Below are 25,645 nucleotides of genomic sequence, written 5' to 3'. Positions count from 1 at the left end.
CTTTTCGTTTCTAAGGTTTCTTAATTTTTCCCTTGTAACCCCAAAAACGTTAAGTGGCGCCCTTTTTCTTATCTTCTCTCATCGTTGGTAATTTTACCTATCTCTCTTGTTATCTATTTCTCTGTATTTTCTAATCTATCTTATCTTGTCTTATATTTATTATTTCTTCTGTTGGATCCATTCCAGATTCCAAAAGCTAGCCATTGAAAGAAGGTTTCTGAGGTTACAATTTCATACATTATGGTTGGCTATTACAATTACAAACTCTTCTCTGTCTTCAGCTGTTCTTATTAGCTATCCACAATTTAACCCTGTCCATTGTCGGATGTTTCTTAGCCATGTTAGTTTTTTCCTTCCTAGTCCTCTCTTTCCCTCGATCTTTCCTTTGACTATTAATTGAGCATATTGATACTTATTATTTTTCAGTAAGTATGTGGCCTAGGTATTATGTTTTTCTAACTTTGACTCTGTTGAAAAGTTCTCGTTCCTTGCCTATTCTCTGCAATACTTCTTCGTTTGAGATATGCGATTTTTATGAAATCTTGAGGATTCTCCGGTAGATACACATTTCTAAGGCCTTCAATTTATTTACCATCAATTTTTTAAGAAAAGAGTCAACCAGACGTAGCATTTTTATAAACGTAGTCGAATTTTGAGATTTACTCGAGAATCACATAGCAGTCTCCAGATTTTTTCGAACGATCTTCTGGGCTGTTTTATTCTCGATCTTATTTTTAGATTAGGATTTTGGGCAGCTATCGATCCAATATTTCAGGTATTAGAACTTGTTAACCTATTCTAAAATGTGACGGGCAAAATTACTAGTGTAATATAATTATCATAAAAGATTATACTTACCAACTGGAAATATTCCCCAACAAATATCAGAACACTCTTTTCGTCGAACCATTTCACAAGTATCATTTGCATAACATTTTCGTTCACTTATAAAACAACAATTATCTTCCTGTACTATTGACGACTCTTCTTTATTAAAATGTACTGTTATCGAATTTTCATTGGTTGGATTAAGAGATATAGGCATAGAAATGTTGTTGACTGTGTTTATGGTATTCGTGAAAGTCAGCTCCATGGTACTATTATTTATGTTGGTGTTATTGACAATGTTTTCACCACCCGATGAACTTGGCTGAGGCTGCGGAAACGGGACCAGAATAGGCCTCACTTCCTCTCTTGAATCAGGAATATTTTGTTGTCTTTCGTTGCAAGGACTACTGTTACAATTATTATTGTTGCATGGGCTACTGTTACAATTGTTGTTGTTGCAAGGCCTATTGTTACAATTGTTGTTACAATTGCCACTATTACAATTGTTGTTGTAGCAGGGGCTATTGTTACAATTATTGTTGTTATTGCATGATGTAGAACAAGAACTGCCACATGAATAATTATTACAATCTCGTTTGACTATCGACTTGGTCCATGCCGCTTGGAGTACGCAGAGTAGGATAAAGCCAATAAGTAGCTTCATCTAAAAAAAAAGAAATAATTTAAATTTTGGATAGTTTGAGAAAGTATTAAACAAATGTAAAGACTGTTTTCTACAATCTTTTAATGAAAAAGGCTTCTTCTTAACATCTCATTGAAAACAAAAATGTAATGTGTTTGACGCTGTAATGGAGGGTTCTTAGGGTATATTTTTTTTGATGGAAATTTAAAGCTAAAAATTGTTCATTAATCTTAATAAATTATGATTCATATCAGTCAGGCTTATATTTTTACATTATTGAAAATGTAACATTCGTTTTTGTTTGTTAAGATTATTTTTGTTTTGATTACAAACAAGCTAAAAAAAGGTTTACCCACTTTATGTGAAATAAATAATATTTCAAAAGGAGATTGCCCATGTCAAATATAAAGTGATAGTGGCATAAGTATGCATTTTTTTAAATGCTTAAAGACTGTAAAGATTATTACAAACTTTCTCATTAGAATAATCTAAATAATCTGCAAGCTGCCATGTATAATAAGAAACATTTTTAGAGTTACATATAAATCATCATTTGCTTTTTTTTATCTCTATGCACTATTTAAATGGGAATAAATGAAATTTATTTAATAAATGCATTTAATTAAAATGCCACAAGCAAATAGCTTCAGAACAATATCTCTATGCACGGTTAGCTTTTCTGATTACATCCCTACCAGATCTTTTTTCGATTTCCTCCCAACTCAATATTTGTTTTAATTGGGTGATTATCATTTTGTAGCATCAATTGGTGCCTCCCAAGCACATCAACGTATGTACAGACAGTCAAGCTACTTTAGGAGCTCTTAGAAATCCTAGGGTAGTATCCAGGCTAGTCTGAAATTTGTATCCAGTGCCGCCCATTTCAACATCAATGTCCTAAGCAGCCGTTTCAGGATACTTTTTTCACAGTTTGGAGATGCAGTTTGTTTGCGTGGTAGAGAGAGTATAGTATAAGTCCAGTTTACAACTTAAGTGCATTTTATTGAAATCAAGGTAACCTTTTTTTGTTTTAAAGTTTTAAAGGAAGAATAAACATTTTTAATAATAATTTGCTTTTATAACAATTTAAAATAATTTGTAATAATTAAAATTATATGTATTAGGCCGTGGCCATAGCAATCATAAATATTCTCAGTTTTAAAATTCAAGTATTGAATCTGACAGCTAGTTTTATTTTTTGACATTAGTTTGTTTTATTTCTAGAAAAAGGTTAACCTCTATGAATAGTCTCAAAGTATTTCTTTATTTGTAATAATATATTTCTGCCCCAGATTATAGCCCAGTAATATTTGTATGTATTGTAGTATTTGTAGTATCTCCAACTTGTAAGAGTTTGTAAACGGATAGGACATAGTAAGTGTTTTTCTTTGTTATTTTTGTATTTACCTTTGTAACTATTAATATAATATTTTTGTTATTGTCTATATTTGTAACTGTTTGTGGTGAGATAGTCATAAATGTTTAATTTTTTTCCTTAAACAATTTTGTTTATTTATTTTAGAAATGTCTCCTAACCTCTCTCTTGTGTTGTTTAGGAAGGAAGAACCTTTTCTTTCATCCAGCAGGAAGTTCCTCGAAGCGACGTGCCTATTTCAAATAGCTAGAGGACCTTCAAAGGGATTCCAGAACTAACGGCTATTTGATATAAATAGCGGAATTTTCATTGTGTGAGTTAGTCTGAATAATGTATCGAGTTTTGAAATGTAACGCGCGTATTGTCGGGAGTATAAATTGTAATAAATGTTGTAAATAAATTATATAATTATAGTATGAAATAAATTAGTGTTATATTGTACAAATAAAGACTTTAAATAAACTAAGTGTTAGAACATTTTTATAATAAATAAAGTTAATAAATTAGACTAATAAACTCAGTTTAGTGTACTGGCCCGTTTAAATTACCTTCGAAAAAGTAGGGTCCGATGATTCTATTTCTTACAATGCCAGCCCATACGTTTTCCTTTTGCGGGTATTGTGTATGATGTTCCCGCATCCAGTTGGGGTTTTCTTTTGACCAGTATCTACAATTCTGGCGGTTGACCTCGCCATTTAATGTGAATGTAGCCTCATTAGAAAAAATAATATTTTGAACCAAGAGAGGGTTTCGGTTGCAGTTATCCATCATTGTTTCGCAAAATTGTATTTTTTTATCTGGATCATCCTCGTTTAATTCCTGTATAAGTGTACATCTAAAGGGGTGCCATTTTTCAGGTTTTATTACTTTGTGTACTGTTGTTTTGCAAACATCGAGATCACGACTAACTTTACGAACAGAAGTGTGCGCTTCTTCTTCAAAAGCAAGTAGAACATCTAATGTTGTAACCGTACCAGTTTCTCTAAATTTCTTTTCAATCTTACTTACTGTTGACTGCGTTATGGATCTTTCTGGATAGACATCAATAAATAAATTACACACTTCCATCTGAGTTCGAGATTTGTCTCCATACCCAATCATCATGAGTATTTCAATTCTTTGCTTAACACTCAAATTCATTTCTACTTCAAATTAATTCTATGCAATAATACAGAACATTCACGAATTAATACAATTACTGTACTACTTAATTGTTATTGAACGTTAGTAAAAATAATTACATTTCACTAAAAACTAGTAGTAGGCTACTTTTTTCAATTGATAATAAATAATTTATTTTCTAAGCGCATATCTATCAAATTATATCCATTAGACCCCTAGTATTATACTTTTGGAATCAGCTAATTTTTATCTATCTAAAAATTTCATAAAATGTAAGGGTGTTACATTTAGAAAAAGAGCCGATGACGTCATCATCTTAATGTGTATCTTTTATAATGAAATTTTGTTGTAGAGTATAGAACATTAAACTTAAAAATCGACGTGTTTTAGATTTTTTTAAAAAGGCTTTTCATTTAGGAAATATCGAATTTATTCCATACTTTACGGACACACTGTATGTGTATTTTTGATCTTGCTAACACAATATTTATTATATTATTTTTTTTTGTCCTCCTTACTTTTTTAACTATAACCACTTTTTAATTATAAGCAGATGAGTGGAAGTTCTTGAGCCTCGTGGTACTACACAAAGACTTTCTGAATCACATGGTCGACCATAGAATAAAAACTGCCACGCAAAACTCTACGACTACCTGAAAATACATACAAAGATTCGACAAGCATCTAGATTTAGCTACATCCAAGCCATCATCTGAAGCCAACAACTACCCAACTACGTTCATAATCCAAGTGCACGAAGCCATAAGTATCATTTTTAAATTTTTGAACGGCTCTATGCAGGATTTGCTTTGATTTTTTTTTAATTCATTTCTGTATAATAAATATGATTAGTTAATATCCTGTTTTATTTCTCCCAGCCAAGCTCATTTTTCAGATTTGCATTGAAGATAAGAAGTACTTACACCTGAGAGACTGAGCTAGACGAAGCATTAACAACTGGCTCAAAAACAAAGTTGGAGTTGTATTGTTACACATTGGCTCTCAACTTTCTGAGGATAGTTACATTGTTACAACTTGAATGAAAATTGTAGTCAGACTATAAAATTCCATGTTAGGATTAGGAAAACCAGGAGTGTATTTTATAGAAAGTGGAATATTGGTCAGTTGCACTAATAAAATATCAATAGAAGCGTAGGACCTTGGATTGATCTGAAAATCCAATCAAGGTATAACACTACAAGAAGAAGAATAAACTCCACAGATTTTAAAATCTGCTATTTAAGTAGGTACAAGATATGCAGTAGTTTTAACCATCAGAGAATGACCGAGAATAAAAATAAACCTTAAGTAAAAACATTTCTTGACCTTTACACCAATTATCTTAAATTTTGGAAACATTTTTAAATGCACATCGTCGTGATAACAAGTTATTTATTTTTTCCGCCGCTTTGACCTAATCTCTAAACCATCTTACTTTATCTTAAACTACACGTTTTATTGCGTAATATATTCTAATATAATAAATAAAACGTAAGTAAACCAACTTACTAAGTAAAAAAAAGCAAAAAATCTGATGATATTCATCATCATAACATTTTTCCAAAAGTAGTTATATGCATAGGTTAGGATTTATTAAACAATTAACAACGTCCGATATACAGGTTGTTTCATTAGTAGGGGAGACCTGGAAGGTGTGGTACACTTTTTGAATAATGTTTTGTCCTACGCAAATTTAAAAATGGCCGATGTAACTAATTTTTAAAATGAAGGACATTGGGTAGTATAAGGAGCTGCAAATGTTCCATACCACCCATACACCCTTGTGATTCTACATTAGAATATGTAGAATCACAAGCTTTCTTCTTAATAGAAAGATTATGGATGGCTGCAATTAATTTACCAGACTTCTTCCTTTTTCTCTCCGGAGCTAAAATTTTTCTGCTTCTGCTTTCTGGTGTACTAGTTAAAATACAACTTCTGCTTCTCTTCCTACCTCTTTAAGCTTTTTGCGTTGTGCAGCTTTAGGAAATGGTCGGAGTTGCTTAGGTGTAATCAGGATTCTTTAGGCCATTGTCGATTCTTGAGTGACCTTAGATTCTTCAGATGTTGATGGTTTTTCAAAAGATGTCGAAGGATCTTTTGAGTAATGATGTGAAATGGTTTCATGCTCAATTGCAGGATATTCTTGTTCTGCTAAGGAAGAAGTATCAGTAGCTTGTGCAAAAGGAGGAGGCTGGTCAGTTACTGTTGAAAGGGTAGATATCAGTCTTTAGAAAACCAGAAATATGTTTTTATGCGTTACAGCCAAAGGGTAAGCTCGTCCCATAAAATCACCAATGTAGTAGATGGATATGGTTTTGTCTGAGTAATTTTAAATAATTTAAACAAAGTTCTCGCGGTTTTAATGGGTATATTGACATTAAAACACCACCCCTGCCAGACGGGTTGGTGAGTGTTCGCAGTATTACAGCCGGTTAAATCAACTTGATCACATTTGATCACAAAATAGCAAAGAATGGAGGAGTTTAAGGGAGGCCTGTATCCAAATTTAAGAAAATATATCAATTTTCCTTGATTACTGGAGATATTATGACTTTTATAAATTTGAATTTATGAATTTATTTTTTAAAATAGTAAACTCGCTTCGCTTTTGAACATATTTTCTTTGGTGCATCATGTACGTCTTATTTTTTTAAAAATTGTGCTTAAATTTGTTTTTCTAAACGTGTACTCTTACTTTAGAATGATTCTTTTTAAATTTCATCACCGTTATCATCTATAAAATCACCGTACTTTTTCAAACCTATTTTACAATATTTAGCAGTTTACTTTCTAATCGTTGAATTATTTCATTTGATAAAATAATCCTTTTTCTTCAATTTGGCGCTTTCAGAAAATTCATGTAGACCCAATAGTTTACGCATAATATCGTTGTAGATAAAAGCTTTTTGGAATAAACCATTTCAATTTGGCAATAATCCTTTTACCCTATGACGGCCGATATGTAATTAAGATATGATCAGTGGGCCTCAAACAGTGGGGCGTTAACATTTAATTCCGATCGATTGAAAAGTAAAAATATTTAATTTCCTGTATTTTATGTTTAGTAATAATATTGGAAATATACCCGTATATATGATACCCGTGTTATATATAATACTATATATATAATACGGGTATTATTCCTAGAAATTGGCTCAAATCAACATTTATTACCAAAAAAACCTAATACAAAAGAAATGAAATGACCACCGTATAATTAGTCTAATGAGTCACACACTAAAAATATTCTTAAAAATTATCCATTTCAGAATTTTCAGAAAAGTAGAACAAGACATCACTGAAACCCAATTTGGATTTAGGAATGCCATGGGTACACGTGAGGCATTATTTGAATTTAACGTCCTCATGCAAAGTTGTATGGTTGTAAACCAACCACTCTATGTTTGTTTTATTGATTACAATAACCGTCTGATACCGTTACTTAAAAATAAACACATTGACAAAAAAGACTTAAGAATAATAACTCATCTCTACTTTAAGCAAACAGCAAAAGTCAGAATAGGGAAAGAACTTTCGGAGGAAGTAAAGATAAAAAGAGGCGTCAGGCGAGGTTGCATACTCTCCCCCCTTATTGTTCAATCTATATTCGGAAGAAATAATTAAAAAATCACTCGAAAATGTAACAATTGGAATAAAAGTCAACGGCAGACCCATCAACAATATTGGATATACCGATGATACTTTACTAATTGCAGAGAATATACGAGATCTACAGACACTTTTAGATAATGTACATTAGATAATGTACATGTGTAGTAAATGCTAGTGAGGAAAGTAGACTAACAATGCTAATAAAACAAAATTTATGACAATTTCCAAAACACAAGACATTTTAAACATAATGGGATTCCAATAGAAAAAGTAAAAAAATACAGATATCTTGGTACAATTATTAATGAAAATAACGAGTATACAGAAGAAATAAAAATGAGAATTGGACAAGCTAGAGCAACATTTGATAAGATGAGAAAAGTATTATGCAGTAGAGACCTTAGTTTGCAACTCAAAATAAGAATAATACGTTCATATGTGTTTTCGGTGCTGCTGTATGGGGTGGAGACCTGGACCTTAAAGAAAGACGTGAGCGATCGACTTGAAGCATTCGAGATGTGGACCTACCGAAGAATATTAAAAATAAGTTGGGTAGATCGCATAACAAATGTTGAGGTCCTCAGAAAGATGACAAAGGAAATAGAAATCATGAATATGATTAAGATAAAAAAGTTACAATATCTCGGCCACGTTATGAGAGGGGATAAATATGTGATGCTACAAACCATAATGCAGGGAAAAATACAGGGAAAACGAAGTATTGGGAGAAGACGCATCTTCTGGCTCAACAATCTGAGAAAGTGGTATAATTACAGTTCCGTCGACTTTTTCAGGGCCCAAAAGTGAAAATAGCTGAGAGGATTACCAACCTCCTTAGAGGAGATGGTACCTAAAGAAGAAGAATAATATTGGATTTTACTGTGTCAAAGGCAAATAAAATAAATATAATATGTATATACAGGGCGTATTAAAAGAAGTGGGACGGAATATTTCGAATACTCGAAATTATTTGTCGACATCAAATGTTCATCAAGGTCTCTATAAGTCTCTATTTTGCGTAGAGTGAAAATTATACGAATGGTTTTGCATGCAGTTAAATTGGAAAATACTTGCCAAGTTACTGGTATGTCCAAATTTGAATAAAATACATCCAAGGCTACTTTCTACAAACACTGTATTAAATATAACCTTAAAACAAATTAGCACTAAATCACTTTCGAGTTTTCAGCAAAATAGAATGTTTAAACACGTGTAGTTCAGTAATTAATACCAAAGCTATTGAGAGAATGCAGTTCAGTAATTAGACCGAAGATATTTTATCGTTTAACGAAAACACCCCACAAAGTCCGAATTGAATTCCCGAAACACTTTTTGTTACTTCTTTTTGGCAAACGATTTATCCTATTCACTTCGTCACTATCTGAATTGTCTATCCGAAGAACTAGAGGCCACACCTCATCTATAACTCGCTCGGTTTGAAAAGACTGAACGATTATATCTTCCGTATGTCTAATACAATTTTGCCATTGTTCTGCCTTTATTTGTTCTAGCGATTCTTTCCATAAACTAAGAACGCTAGCGTCATCTGTTGTTTTGGATGCATGTTTATCATAAAAATTTTTGGCTACACCCCAAACTAACTCAATTGCATGTATAGTGGGAATGGTAAGGAGGAATTCGAAGAACGTCATGGCCATATTTAAGAGCCATTTGGTCAGTAACAAATTTCATTGTCAGTAACATAGAAGTAAATCGACTTTTAAAAATATGTCACTGGGATAAATATTTTTTTCTGTCAACCATAACTTTATTTCTTCTTTTGTCCAGCTGCTTGAAGGAAATCACTCTTCTACTCTTGAGTAGTAGGATGCATTATCCAACACAATTATGGAACCTATTCTTCAAACCATTCTTTAAAAATATTTGCATCCATATTTCCATGGTAATCACCTGTATTCTTTGTGGACGAAACAATTAAACTAGCTTCAGTAATAAAACCCTCTTCATTTGTAACATGAAGTAGTGTTTACCATTACCAGAACGACTAGAAGAATAACATTTCGTGGTGCCATCTTGCCAGGATGATTTTGACATATTTCCTTTAGCGAAAATCCAAGTTTCATCTAAAAATACAATTTGCCTCGGACTATCAGACGTTTTATTGTTCATGTATTTTCTTAAAAAGATCCCAAATCGCCAGCTACGACAAAGAACAGGAGTGGCTGATGCAGTAGAGAGAGTAGCAACACTAAAATGGAATTGGGCAGGTCACGTGGCTCGAATGACAGACAATAGATGGACAAAGCGGATACTGGAATGGAGACCAAGAGATGATGCCTACCGAAGTAGAGGTCGTCCACCAACACGTTGGACTGACGATCTAAAACGTTGTCATAGGAAATGGATGCAAGAGGCACAAGATCGAAATAGATGGAAAATTATGAGGGAGATCTATGTCCAGCAGTGGATAAGCGAAGATTGAATGATGATGATTTTCTTAAAAAATGCCACCGTTTTGAAACAACGTTAGAGATTTTATACAATACTTGTCTATTATTTGTCTTTTTATATCGAAAACCTAAATGTTTCAGCTCTCTCCACAAACTTGTTAAACTAATATCACACAGTTCCTTGTCTTTTATTTTTTATAACACAGTACTAACTGTTACATGTTCTTTATATATGCTTTATATATGCTCATGCTCTATATATATATATATATATATATATATATATATATATATATATATATATATATATATATATATATATATATATATATATATATGTATAATATTTTTAATTGCAAGTTTAATTGACTGGTACAAAGTTTTTGGATGTCTACGATTTCTCTTGCATACTTTATTTATTTCGCCCCCACTCATGTTATTAAATTCTTAGGAATGTCCTCTCTGAGATACATGTGAGTTTCTGAACTGCCATAACAGATGTCAATGGACCCATACGATTTTTTCCAAATTGAAATAACTTTCGACTTTTAGAACTAAACGCCGTTCTTCTGGAGATAACACTCTACGTTTCGACTGTATTTTATTTTCTGCCAAATTACTCATTTTGCTTTGAAGTACCACTTCACTAGACTACTATAAAAAATAGGTACTTATATACAACTACTACACTTAAAAAGGGACGAGGGTTGTACAACAGACGAAACAATCGAACACAAATTATTTAACAGCCAATGCTAAACAAGCATAAACACTGCATTGATTGTGATTGCAAAAACCGTTCGCATGTTTTAAATAAGATTTTTGCTGTTAATAACACCAATACAATCCACGACCATCAATTAATTTTTAACGAGAAACAGAAGAGAAATATGATGACGTTTGAATTTGATCTACTTTGTCGATGACAGTGTCGTAAACAGAAAGATATTTTTAAACAGCATGAATAATTTTTTAATGATTGTGTGGATTTAAGAAATACATTACTAAACAAATTTTTAAAGTGTGTATAAAGGAGATTGCAACTATTATGACAGACGGTATTTACTCCTTATTTTTCAAATAATATGTTCTTGTAAAGGCATAACTTTGATTATTGGGTAAACTTACATTATGTTACTTACATTACGCGTTCTGACGACGCGTCAGAAGAAATTTAAAAAAATTAACATGTAATAAATTCCCTGTTTAAATAAATATTCCGTAACGCGTTCTATTGCAATAAAATATTAAAACCAATAAACGATAACTTCTTGAGCAGTGCTAATTGAAACAACAGAGCAGTAAAATGTTATTCATAAAGGTAGTGTAAAATATATTGCCGCTTATCTTGTTGCATCTATCGACCAACAGGATTTACTCGTAAATTCCAATTAATAGTCAAAGATGTTTTTTGAATCTTATACTGTTGCTTTTGAAAAATTTCTTTGCTTGTCAAGTAACTCAAACAATGACTAAACTACATCGAAGTCGAGCACACTGAGCCATCGAGCCGACGCGACTCGACGTTACAAAGTATAAAGCATTAATGTAAATATAAAATATCGTTCGATTTTAACAACTGATTGAAAGTTATTTGTTTACCATAATACAATGAAACCTAAGTAATCCGAAAACTATATAAGAAGTAATTATGTGTATGATGGGCATTTTGATGATTACTTTCAAACTGTGATGCATAAAAATATAACCTGAATAACGCGGAAATCTTTCTTTGGGTATTATACAAAAATAATTTTAATACTGACCTTCTCTTTATTAAAAACGAACCAGAGCTAAAGATACTAAATTTGGAATTAACTCAAATTTTTTTTAGTAAAAGATAAACCCGCTATCAAGAATACTTCGATTAAGTACATTAAAGTATGATACGGGTCACTATTCTTAGTTGACAATTTTGAAATTTTTATCTAAAAGTTAATAATATTCAGTTACAAAGTTGCAAAGAATTTCATTGATAAAATCTACAAAATACGAGTGTCGCTTCTTCCGTTGTTGTATTATAAAGTAGAGGTAGATCTATCTATTTTTATATAGTATTTACCAGGGCCAGTTCTAGGGTTTTGAGCGCCACTACCAAAACAAAATTTGATGCTGTTTCATACAAAAGTATACAAATTTACTGCAAATTAAATTGTTTTTTTAAATTAACAGAAAATCAAAATTACAGAATAAAGAACCGTTTGAAAATTTATTTATTTAAAAATAATACAATAGCTATTTATTTATACGTGACGCAACATAGGTATGGGACAGAATAACGAGTGCATTTGAAGTTCCAGCGACAAAGGAGCGAGAGCTTTGTAAAGTTAGTTATTATTATTCCTGTTGGATGAGTGTGACATACAAGGGTTTTTGTATGCTTTTTATCAAAAATTGTATATATATATATATATATACAGGGTGGTCCTTAAGTAATTGTACAAAAAGAAACAGTAGATTCTACACTTTAAAATATTACGATTTAATCCAAATTGCTTTAATAAAATGTTGATATTAGGAAAGATACAGGGTGTTAAAGTGCAAATTTAAAATTTTATTTTTCGCTATAACTTTTATGTTTGTAAACATTTATGTATAAAACTTTACAACTGGGTACTTTTAAGTATGAAAAATTATAATTTGATACACACTTTGATGTAACTGATAGAGATCGCCACATATACCACATATGTGGTATAAATTTGCACTTAACTTTTTTGGTCTTTAAGTTACCTGTATCTGGGACAAAAAATGTTAAAGATACATTGTTTAAACAAAAAAAAAAGGTATACTTGTTAATAACTTCAAAACACAACAGTTTTCGGGATAATCGCATTTTACAAATCAGCTGCATAATTCTGATTTAAGGCAATTACTCCAGGCAACGAAGAAAAAATAGACAAAAACATTAATACTTTTGAATTTTGGTATAAAATACCTTTAAATAAAGTTAATAGTTAACGAAACATTAAATAAAATAAATATATTAGCAGGATAATTAATAATAGGATTTGACAAAATAACACAATAAAAGGATTTTACATTAAACATTTTACGTTTTATGTTAAATTAAAGTCATAATTAAAACATTTTGTTTAAAACCCAAATTAAGAAATAGTTAAAATAAATAACATAACTTTTTGTCAAAGTAAGTGTTCGATATGTCCACCATTTCCTTTAATTCATTTGTCAATATATTCCATAAAAGATCGTCTCATATTAAATAGCATCATTGGTTCTAAAAAAACTGCTGCAGTATTTATTTCTTCTCATAGTTGGTTGCGAATGTTTATGGGATTCTTATAGATACGTTGTTTTAATACACCAAAATCAAGCGGATTAAATTCTGGGCTACGTAATGGCTATAATGTATAATGGATGAATATATTCTTTTGGATACATATCCAAATCTTATGGTATATTATGGAACTACGTCTTAATCGTTGCAGAGGTTAAATCACGTATTAAACTGTGATGTATCTCGTTCATTGGTTACTTATATACACACGGAATAACCTATCGATGACATTACGTTACAGCTTACGAGTAACTATAATTACATCTCGAACAAATGGACTATTATGATTTACTAACGAACTAATATTATGCTGAAATAAATTGCCTGTGTGTTTACTATATTTATAACAATTAGGCCAACAATGATGTTTTTGTAAACATGCTGAGTCTTTAAGGTAGATTTGTAGCAAAAGTAATATGAAACAAGACATCATCATCATCATCATCATCAATCAGCCCTGAGTTGTCCATTGTTGAACATAAGCCTCCTCTAGACTTTTCCATCTGCTTCTGTTCTGCGCCTCTGCTATCCAATTGGTCACGATTCTTTTGAGGTCGTCGGTCCATCGCGTTGGGGGTCTTCCTCGGCTTCGCTTGTCAGTCCGTGGTCTCCACTCAAGCAATTTTTTTGTCCAACTGTCGTCTTTCATTCTTGCAACATGTCCTGCCCATCTCCATTTTTGCCTTGTAATATGTTCGATAATGTCTTCCACTCCGGTTCGTCTACGAACTTCCTCGTTTCTTATTCTATTTCTTAAGCTTATTCCAAGCATTGATCTCTCCATCTTTCGTTGTGTCCTTCTCAATTTTTCGGCTGATGTTTTTGTGAGAGTTAAGGTTTGTGCTCCGTATGTGAGGACTGGTAGAACGCACTGGTTAAAAGCTTTTCTTTTTAAATGGATCGGTATATTTGTTTTAAATACGTCTCTCATTTTTCCGAATGCAGCCTGCATTCGGAAAATGAAACAAGACACATATGTGTTATTCAATACCTGTGCTCTAGTTTCTATTTGTCCTAATAAAAATGGTAAACAATTTACGTAATGAATAATAAGTATTCTTTTCGGATATTTTATGAATTAAATAATTATATCAATATTTAACCACATTGCCAAGGAATATGACTACCACGACCAATCCAACGTTCAGAAAAGTTTTTAAGTATGTTCTAACTGCCTTCTCTCTAGAATGTGGTGGTGTACCATCTTCCATAAACCACATATTTTGGGTTTTCAGCATTTTACAATACTTAGAGAAAAATTAATACAACGCCATTATAAAAACTTAGGAAGCAGTAGAAAAGGGAAATTGTAAACATGATGACGGCCAACGTCTGAATACGGACACGCCACCTAAAGAAGAAGGTGAAGAATATTTTCTCCAATATGACTTTTACCACCCATAACAAAGCATTTTGTAATATTACATTATCATCTTTGAGATGTTTTAATAACAATAAACTATAAATTATACTTGCAGGTATTCAGGGCTTTACTGTACAAATATCAAACTAAGAATTATTATGCAGCTGTCTTATAAAACGCGATTATCTCGAAGACGGTTAAATTTTGAGGTTAATAACAAGTATACTTTTTCTTTGTAAAAATAATGTATCTTTAATATTTTTTAACACAAATAGAGCTAACTTAAAGAGCAAAAAAGTTAAGCGCAAATGTATGCCACACATGTGGCATATGTGGCGTCCTCTATTAGTAACATTAAATTATGTATAAAATTACAATTTATCCTACTCAAAAGCATCTAACTGTAAATTTTTGTATAAAAATATTTAACAAAGTTATAGCGAAAAATAAAATTTTAAATTTTTACTTTAACACCCTGTATCTTTCTTAATATCAATATTTTATTAAAGCAAGTTGGCTTAAATCGTAATATTTTAAAGTGCAGAATCTACGGTTTCTGTTTGTACAATTACTTAAGGACCACCCTGTATATATATATATATATATATATATATATATATATATATATATATATATATATATATATATATACAATATACTCCCTCTATAACGAACACGGTTATTACGAGGTTTCGCTTATAACGAGGTACATTAGATGTCCTGTGAAATTTCTATTGAACTATAACCCTCCATAGCGAGGTAAATTTGGTTATAACGAGATAAAATAAGATTGAAAAACGTGTTTTTTACATTTTGGCCCGTCCGTAGCTATAAATAAATACCCGTTTTAACTGCGCCGCCCGCAATAAAATTCTTACAATTTATGATTCTTAGTTGGAAATTTACAATTTATGATTCACAAGTGTCATTCTAGGAGGTTGACCATTCACACCTAATAAGGTCCTAATAGACAAGATGTGGAAAGTGTTTTAAAGGTTGGCAGAAACTTTATCCAAAGAAAAAACGCAAATGAGGAAGCATAAAACTGTTTCACATCTTTAGAAAATATGATAGATAGAATACTGGACAATTTAAAGCAGTCAAAAATGACAAACTTCTTCCAATTGCAGACGCAATAGTTTATGTTATTCTTGAAAATACGCTTTATACAGATTTACAGAATACAAATTTTTTATTTTAACGTATATCATTGACAATAAAAGTAAACAACTCTTTTTTGTTTTAATGTATTTCATTGACAATAAAAGTAAACAACTTTTTTTCAAAAACGCCATTCAAACAATAGTTATTAGCATCTTATATTGCTCCGAATGGCTTCACTATAGAAAGTTAATGTTTTAGAAAACTACATATTCATATGTATGCACAGTATTATTGTTGTTGGATATAACGAGATCCGCTTATAACGAGGTAATTAGTCTGCCATTTCAGTTCTCGTTATAGAGGGAGTCTACTGTATATATATATATATATATATATATATATATATATATATATATATATATATATATATATATATACATATATATATATATACATATATATACATATATATATATATATATATATATATATATATATATATATACAGTAGACTCCCTCTATAACGAGAACTGAAATGGCAGACTAATTACCTCGTTATAAGCGGATCTCGTTATATCCAACAACAATAATACTGTGCATACATATGAATATGTAGTTTTCTAAAACATTAACTTTCTATAGTGAAGCCATTCGGAGCAATATAAGATGCTAATAACTATTGTTTGAATGGCGTTTTTGAAAAAAAGTTGTTTACTTTTATTGTCAATGAAATACATTAAAACAAAAAAGAGTTGTTTACTTTTATTGTCAATGATATACGTTAAAATAAAAAATTTGTATTCTGTAAATCTGTATAAAGCGTATTTTCAAGAATAACATAAACTATTGCGTCTGCAATTGGAAGAAGTTTGTCATTTTTGACTGCTTTAAATTGTCCAGTATTCTATCTATCATATTTTCTAAAGATGTGAAACAGTTTTATGCTTCCTCATTTGCGTTTTTTCTTTGGATAAAGTTTCTGCCAACCTTTAAAACACTTTCCACATCTTGTCTATTAGGACCTTATTAGGTGTGAATGGTCAACCTCCTAGAATGACACTTGTGAATCATAAATTGTAAATTTCCAACTAAGAATCATAAATTGTAAGAATTTTATTGCGGGCGGCGCAGTTAAAACGGGTATTTATTTATAGCTACGGACGGGCCAAAATGTAAAAAACACGTTTTTCAATCTTATTTTATCTCGTTATAACCAAATTTACCTCGCTATGGAGGGTTATAGTTCAATAGAAATTTCACAGGACATCTAATGTACCTCGTTATAAGCGAAACCTCGTAATAACCGTGTTCGTTATAGAGGGAGTATATTGTATATATATATATATATATATATATATATATATATATATATATATACAGGGTGGTCCTTAAGTAATTGTACAAACAGAAACCGTAGATTCTGCACTTTAAAATATTACGATTTAAGCCAACTTGCTTTAATAAAATATTGATATTAAGAAAGATACAGGGTGTTAAAGTAAAAATTTAAAATTTTATTTTTCGCTATAACTTTGTTAAATATTTTTATACAAAAATTTACAGTTAGATGCTTTTGAGTAGGATAAATTGTAATTTTATACATAATTTAATGTTACTAATAGAGGACGCCACATATGCCACATGTGTGGCATACATTTGCGCTTAACTTTTTTGCTCTTTAAGTTAGCTCTATTTGTGTTAAAAAATATTAAAGATACATTATTTTTACAAAGAAAAAGTATACTTGTTATTAACCTCAAAATTTAACCGTCTTCGAGATAATCGCGTTTTATAAGACAGCTGCATAATAATTCTTAGTTTGATATTTGTACAGTAAAGCCCTGAATACCTGCAAGTATAATTTATAGTTTATTGTTATTAAAACATCTCAAAGATGATAATGTAATATTACAAAATGCTTTGTTATGGGTGGTAAAAGTCATATTGGAGAAAATATTCTTCACCTTCTTCTTTAGGTGGCGTGTCCGTATTCAGACGTTGGCCGTCATCATGTTTACAATTTCCCTTTTCTACTGCTTCCTAAGTTTTTATAATGGCGTTGTATTAATTTTTCTCTAAGTATTGTAAAATGCTGAAAACCCAAAATATGTGGTTTATGGAAGATGGTACACCACCACATTCTAGAGAGAAGGCAGTTAGAACATACTTAAAAACTTTTCTGAACGTTGGATTGGTCGTGGTAGTCATATTCCTTGGCAATGTGGTTAAATATTGATATAATTATTTAATTCATAAAATATCCGAAAAGAATACTTATTATTCATTACGTAAATTGTTTACCATTTTTATTAGGACAAATAGAAACTAGAGCACAGGTATTGAATAACACATATGTGTCTTGTTTCATTTTCCGAATGCAGGCTGCATTCGGAAAAATGAGAGACGTATTTAAAACAAATATACCGATCCATTTAAAAAGAAAAGCTTTTAACCAGTGCGTTCTACCAGTCCTCACATACGGAGCACAAACCTTAACTCTCACAAAAACATCAGCCGAAAAATTGAGAAGGACACAACGAAAGATGGAGAGATCAATGCTTGGAATAAGCTTAAGAAATAGAATAAGAAACGAGGAAGTTCGTAGACGAACCGGAGTGGAAGACATTATCGAACATATTACAAGGCAAAAATGGAGATGGGCAGGACATGTTGCAAGAATGAAAGACGACAGTTGGACAAAAAAATTGCTTGAGTGGAGACCACGGACTGACAAGCGAAGCCGAGGAAGACCCCCAACGCGATGGACCGACGACCTCAAAAGAATCGTGACCAATTGGATAGCAGAGGCGCAGAACAGAAGCAGATGGAAAAGTCTAGAGGAGGCTTATGTTCAACAATGGACAACTCAGGGCTGATTGATGATGATGATGATGATGATGTCTTGTTTCATATTACTTTTGCTACAAATCTACCTTAAAGACTCAGCATGTTTACAAAAACATCATTGTTGGCCTAATTGTTATAAATATAGTAAACACACAGGCAATTTATTTCAGCATAATATTAGTTCGTTAGTAAATCATAATAGTCCATTTGTTCGAGATGTAATTATAGTTACTCGTAAGCTGTAACGTAATGTCATCGATAGGTTATTCCGTGTATAGTAAACAACTCTTTTTTGTTTTAATGTATTTCATTGACAATAAAAGTAAACAACTTTTTTTCAAAAACGCCATTCAAACAATAGTTATTAGCATCTTATATTGCTCCGAATGGCTTCACTATAGAAAGTTAATGTTTTAGAAAACTACATATTCATATGTATGCACAGTATTATTGTTGTTGGATATAACGAGATCCGCTTATAACGAGGTAATTAGTCTGCCATTTCAGTTCTCGTTATAGAGGGAGTCTACTGTATATATATATATATATATATATATATATATACATATATATATATATACATATATATACATATATATATATATATATATATATATATATATATATATATATATATATATATATATTAAATGGCCAAATATATGGCCCAGGAGGACAAATTCGTTAAACTTCCCGTGCTCGAATCGGCATCAATAGAGTGTTATGACTTATTTCAGCATGCCTGCTGCATCAGACACTCGGGCTGATATAAATTCATGAATGGACGAATGTCTCTTAAAACTTGACCATTGCAGAGATTAGCGTACAGAGGTGATACCTACTTTGGTGACCATGAACGAAAACGATTTAATAATATCGTTTTCTGTCCTCTGGGCTATAGTCCAGTCGTCAGAGAGTTAACCCTTAATAATCATACGAACAAGCTGAATTTTGCCGAGAATATTAATTTTGGGACCCCAAAAAAGATGCAAAAAAGGTTACCACTTTTACCCCCGGGCTTCCCACTGAATCCCCCATGCAGGGGGGAAATGGCCAAATATATGGCCTAGGAGGACAAATTCGATAAACTTCTCATGCTCGAATCGGTATCAATAGAGTACGCTCACCACTGCAGTGGTCAAGTTTTAGGAGACATTCGTTGGACTTTCCGAGTTTGAATTTGCATCAGCGAGTGTCTGATGAAGCAGGGATGCAGAAATAAGTCATAACACTCTATTGATACCGATTCGAGTACGGGAATTTTTCATATGACACATCGAAACATGTGATATTTCTTCAAACTTAACTTCAAATTCGCTGCCAGCAATCGTTGAAAGACTTCTGTCAGATTTTTGACATGTTCATCGAAGGATCTTTCAACCACAATTACATCATCCCAATAAACCAGGCAAATCTATGTTAGAACTTTTAACTGCCTCTATTAATTCTTTCAAATATGGCAGGGGCATTACATAAACCAAAGGGCATAACCGTGAGCTGCCAAAGCTCTATGGCTACTTGCCAACATCCACTTTTAAGATCGAATGTTTCGAGTCAACGATAACCGAAGAGAGTATCCAATGTATCGTCTATTCTGGGCAAAGGATAACTATCGTTCTTAGTTACTGCATTGAGCTGTAGTCAATACAAAAACGCTTTGAACCATATTTCTGCTTGTAGGACCGTGGACATCACCAATAGTTCTAACTAGACTGTTTGATGGTTTAATTACCTCTTGTTTTTTCATATCTTTGATGATGTCTTCGGCTTCATTTTTTTTTTTCGCAAATGAAAGTCGTCTAGTTTGTTGTTTGATTGGTTGTGCGTCTCCGGTATTAATTTTATGCGTTAATATGCTTGTTTTTGCGTTATCCTTCTATCAAGGGCAAAAACATCTTAAAATTCTATTAACATAGACATCACTTTTTCCGTTTGTTCATCATCAAGATCTTGTGAAGTTTTAATCACCATCTTTACAAGCTCCTTTGGATACTTAGATTCCGATGATTTCTCATTAGTGTTCATAGAACAAATCGAAGCCACGGGAATACACTGTCCGATCAAAGTTCTTCTACTTAACTTAATAGCAGTTTCCTTTAAATTCATAACTCTTACAGGAGCGACATCTGGAACTCTCACCAAAGCTTTTGCCGTTAGGAACTTGTCATTGTTCACATCTTCGACTATCTTTAAACTTCCTTCTCGGTAGTATCCATCAAGTCTGGTCATCATAATTATCTCACTATTACCGGGTATTGTTAGCTCACAAGTAGTTAGTAAGCTGATAACATATTCTTTGTCTTCATCAAACGGCAACTCCTCACCATTGATCTAGAGAACTTCATTTTTGACATTCAATACAGCCACAACTTTTCTTAGTAAATTCGTACTCGATGGTTCCGTAAAGTTTGACTAGCTGTTTCGTGTTCCAAGGCAATAACGAGCGCTTCATCTAAAAATTTCGGTCGTGCTAGTCGTAAAGATTTCTGTGTCTACAGAAATTTCTTCCAAACTGTTGTCTGGTGCCTCTGGATAAGCTAACCGCATTATACGAGCAACATTTACTTCAAACTCTTGCAAATTTTCACTTGCTCGTTGAATTATAATTCTTAGTTGTGCTTTGTAGACTTATTGTAGATGGGCATCTCCGTAACATTTATCTAGTCTAGTGAACAACGTCTGGTGACATTTTTCTTGTCCCTACGGAATTGATCTTAGGATATCCGTAGCATCGCCTCGTAAAGCAGTAGTCAAGGAAGCAGCCTTTTCTTGTCATGTTCAATGATTTGCTGTCGCAATAGCTTCAAATTATCTACGGTATATGGATCAAGAAGACTTTCCATCAAATGGTGGCAATTTGAATCTCATATGATGTGTCGTTTCGTTTTTCGGTGATTCTTCTTTTACTACAGGATCTAAAACTACTGTATTAACTGGTTGTAGCACTTTCATATTGCTTATCATGCTGTCTAACTGTTTGATCTTCACTTCTACCTTATCGAATGTTCTAGAAACTTCTTCAAATTTTTCATTGTTCTGAATACATACTTCTTTAATTATTTGAGAAGTCTCGTCGAATCTTCTAGAAACATCTTCGATTTTCTCGTCATTTTGTCTAGCTGCTTCTTTAATAATTTGAGACGTTTTATCGAATCTTTTGGAAACATTTTCAAATTTCTCATCATTCTTTCAACTAGAAGTTTTTTCGATCTTCTTTGAAACTGCTTCTTCTGATGTATAAAAATAGAATGTATCTGAGTTATCTCTATTCTTGTTGTGAAGATCCTTCAGTCGTTCTTGAAGGATCTTCTTGGACTCACTGCAGTCTTCATCTCGTTATTCTAGTTGTTAACGTAACTGTTTTACTGATAGTTCTACAAGCCGTATTGTTGGTCGGGCACACGCGTACTTTTTAAATGTTCTTTCTTACAAAGATCAATACCGAACTACTCGGATGTTCCCGACGAACAATACGTTTCAAAAGTTCAAAAGTATTTTTCAAAAGGCACTGCTGAATTTATTTTTAAATAAATACATTACCTCACACCGTAACACCGCTGTAACGTGTTTAATAATAAATTCTTCTTTTTGTAGTTCCTTCTCCTATCGGAGGTTGGCTATCATCACAGCTATCCGTACCTTATTGGGGGCTGCTCTGAAAAGATCTACTGAGTTGCAACTATACCACTCTCTTAGGTTTCTTAGCCAGGAAATTCTTCGTCTTCCTATGGATCTTTTACCCTTGATTTTACCTTGCATTATGAGCCTTAATATCTCATATTTTGCACCTCTGGTAATGTGGCCTAAATATTCCAGCTTTCTTGTTTTAATGTGCTTTATGACCTCGCAATCCTTTCGTAGCCATCTTAACACTTCTGCATTTGTAACTCGTAGGGTTCATGGTATTTTCAAAATTCTTAGCTCCAAAACTCTATAGCACCACATCTCAAATGATTCCAACTTCTTTATGTTATCTACTTTTAGTGTCCAGCTTTCCATTCCATACAACAAAGTCGAGAACACGTAGCATCTTAAGGCTCTTATCCTCAGCTCCAGAGGAAGGTCTCGATTAATAAACATTGTTTTCAGTTTTCATTTTTATAAATGCTTGTCTTGCAATTTCAATGCGTGTCCTTATTTCTCTACCTTGGTCATTGTTTAAATTTACCCAGGTTCCCAGATATTTGTACTTATTTACTCTTTCTACTTGTTTTCCCCGCGATATCCAGCCTTCCTACTGTATGTTGCTGAGAAATTATCATGCACTTGATTTTCTTAACATTCATTTGTAGTCCATAATTTATACTGACTTGATGTAATCTATTTACTAAGCATTGCAGAAGGGGTCCAGGGAGGAGAAGACACTCGTGGCTCCAAAACTTGCGGCAATGGTTCGGATTGTCATCTGCTGAACTACTCAGATCTGCCGTAAACAAAGTCAGAATAGCCATGTTGATTGCCAACGTTCGGAACGGACAAGGCACATGAAGAAGAAGAAAGCATTGTAGTGCTTTCAGACTGTCTGCAAAAATAGCGGTGTCATCTGCGAATCTTATGTTGTTCAAGATTTTTCCTTTGATTGATATGCCCTGTTGTTCCTCTGATATTGCTTCCTTAAAATAGCTTCGCTGTGCAGATTGAATAACAATGGGGACAGCCCGCAACCCTGTCTAACACCTCTTTTGATTTCTATAGTTTCTCTATCGACATTTTTGATTCTAACCTTTGCTTTGATTCCAGTACAGATTGACAATTACCCGTATATCTCGACTATCCACATTCTTTTCTCTTAATAGTTTTATGAGTTTCTGATGTCGTACTCTCTCAAAAGCCTTTTTGATCATCTATAAAGCAGACTTAGAAATCCTGGTTCATATCTAGTCGTCTTTGCCCAAGAACGTTAAAAGCGAACAAAGCCTCTCTCGTTCCTAGTCCTCATATAAATCCAAATTGGGTGTCGGGAACCACGTTTTGCATTTTATTTTATTTTTATTTTCAAAAGCTTCTATGTATGGGTATAAAGAATGGTATACAATGTACGGGTTTGTATGGGTATAAAGGGTTGGTATAAAATCTACGGGTTTATATGTAAATATAAGTTAAAGGACGTAATTTTCTAAAAACACTATTAAGATATCAAGTACACGGTATATTTGAAAAGGGAAGGGGCGTACAATGCAGCGAACATTTGAAGCGGAAGGGAGGAGAAGTGGTGGAGGACGTCATAGTTCACTACAAATTAAATGAAGAAGTTTATAAGTAAACGCCTATAATATTAGATTACTATACTTAAACCATAAAACAATTTGTAGTCTTTCGGATGTTATAGAAAAGTTATTCAACACACAGAGCAAATACCTCAATAAAAAAAAAACAACTAACTATAAAGCACTAAAGTCCATTACTCTAATTGTCCGGGGAATTTAAATTTTACCGACGACTTCATTTGGTTTACTTGTGGTGACAACCAAAAAGACACTGCGTCTTGCTTGTGTAGAATATAGGAGGCAGCACATGTATTTATTCTAATTCTTAGTGGGTGATCGTACCTTCACTGAGCGAAATTGTTGAAAAGAAATTGGTAAAAAATTAAACGGGGTTCGTGGACAATTTGTTCGATGGGAGGTTGTGAATGGCAGAATGTATTTGACTATTTGTTGAGCTTGGATATGAAATTTGATGTTATCCTTATTTATTGTAGTATACTAGTATATTATATCGATGGGTTCCATCCTTATTGTATTAAATCGATGATTATATCTATGGCTATTAAATACGGTCAAATTTTGACCGTGGATAAACAGTTAGTAGCTTTTCTAGGAAAGTGCCATGGCACAAAAATTTAGGTCAACTGTCAACTAAGTAATTAATCTAATAACAAATAATGTAAAAAATGAATCGTTTTTGTAATAGAAGTATTTATAAAACAATAATAAATATATTTTTATTTTTGGTAATATGCTCAGTTCATACATAGGTAAATATATTTCATACAGTAACGTTTCGTTTTTGAAACATTATACATACTTCATAAACAGCTTTTTAGTACGTTTTGTACTGCTATGTTTTAATTTTGTTTGTGTTAGCTATATTCTAAGTCCTATTTTAATATACATTTATTTCATAAAATGTAATGTCGAAAAGATTTAAAGCAACTTATAGCACCTAATACAAGTTATACATCACACGTTTTACTATTTACTCTAAACTTATGTGATGGGGCCCCACAGACTCAGTCGGTAATTTCACGACCACATCTTTGATAGTAGGTAAACATAGGATTAAACGTTAGTATGATTTTCAAATGATATGTGTCAGACTCACGAAAGAAACCTACAATAGAACATAGTGTGACAGACACACAAACACAGACACACACGCGCGCACACACATACACACACACACACCTACACACACACACACACACACACACACACACACACACACACACACACACACACACACACACACACACACACACACACACACACACACACACACACACACACACACACACACACACACACACACACACACACACACACACACACACACACACACACACACACACACACACACACACACACACACACACACACACACACACACACACACACACACACACACACACACACACACACACACACACACACACACACACATACACGCGCGCACACACACTTATGCATACGCACACAGTATGTGTAGTAGTTGGGTCAGTAAATAAATAAAAAAAAATCGGTTGCCTGTAAAGTCGGTTTTACGGGCGAAGATTTTACGTGACAACGTCTTTTTTATATATTATTTTATATATTATATATTATTATATTATTATTTTATATATTATTTATATTTTATATATTATATTTTTATATATTATTTTATATATTATTTATTTTATATTATATTATTGATCTTATTATTTTCTACAAAATTTATTTGAAATTTTTTTCGATATATCAATTAGTTGCGGAGATATCGATCATTGAAGTTATTGTTTGCTACCAGTATTTTATATATTTATTTATTTCAGTTATAA

The 25,645-nt window shown here is 32.4% G+C and overlaps 1 protein-coding gene across 2 annotated transcripts in view; it reads right to left on the bottom strand.

Annotated features, from left to right (window-relative positions):
* LOC140447811 (uncharacterized) overlaps positions 1–25,645 on the bottom strand; it is a 192,703-nt gene that overhangs the window by 8,659 nt on the left and 158,399 nt on the right. The window contains exons 1-2 of one of the 2 annotated variants that reach the window (XM_072540684.1): positions 11,761–11,899; positions 859–1,492 (exon numbers count right to left, since the gene is read on the bottom strand). In XM_072540684.1, the coding sequence (XP_072396785.1) occupies positions 859–1,492 (634 nt within the window). In that variant the 5' untranslated portion in view covers positions 11,761–11,899. Of the gene's footprint in view, positions 1–858; positions 1,493–11,760; positions 11,900–25,645 lie in introns of those variants that run through there. The other variant, XM_072540683.1, reaches the window with a different exon arrangement.

The sequence above is a fragment of the Diabrotica undecimpunctata genome, chromosome 8 (assembly GCF_040954645.1).
Source record: "Diabrotica undecimpunctata isolate CICGRU chromosome 8, icDiaUnde3, whole genome shotgun sequence".
Classification (NCBI taxonomy): Eukaryota; Metazoa; Arthropoda; class Insecta; order Coleoptera; family Chrysomelidae; genus Diabrotica; species Diabrotica undecimpunctata.
This window is presented reverse-complemented; position numbering and strand designations above follow the sequence as displayed.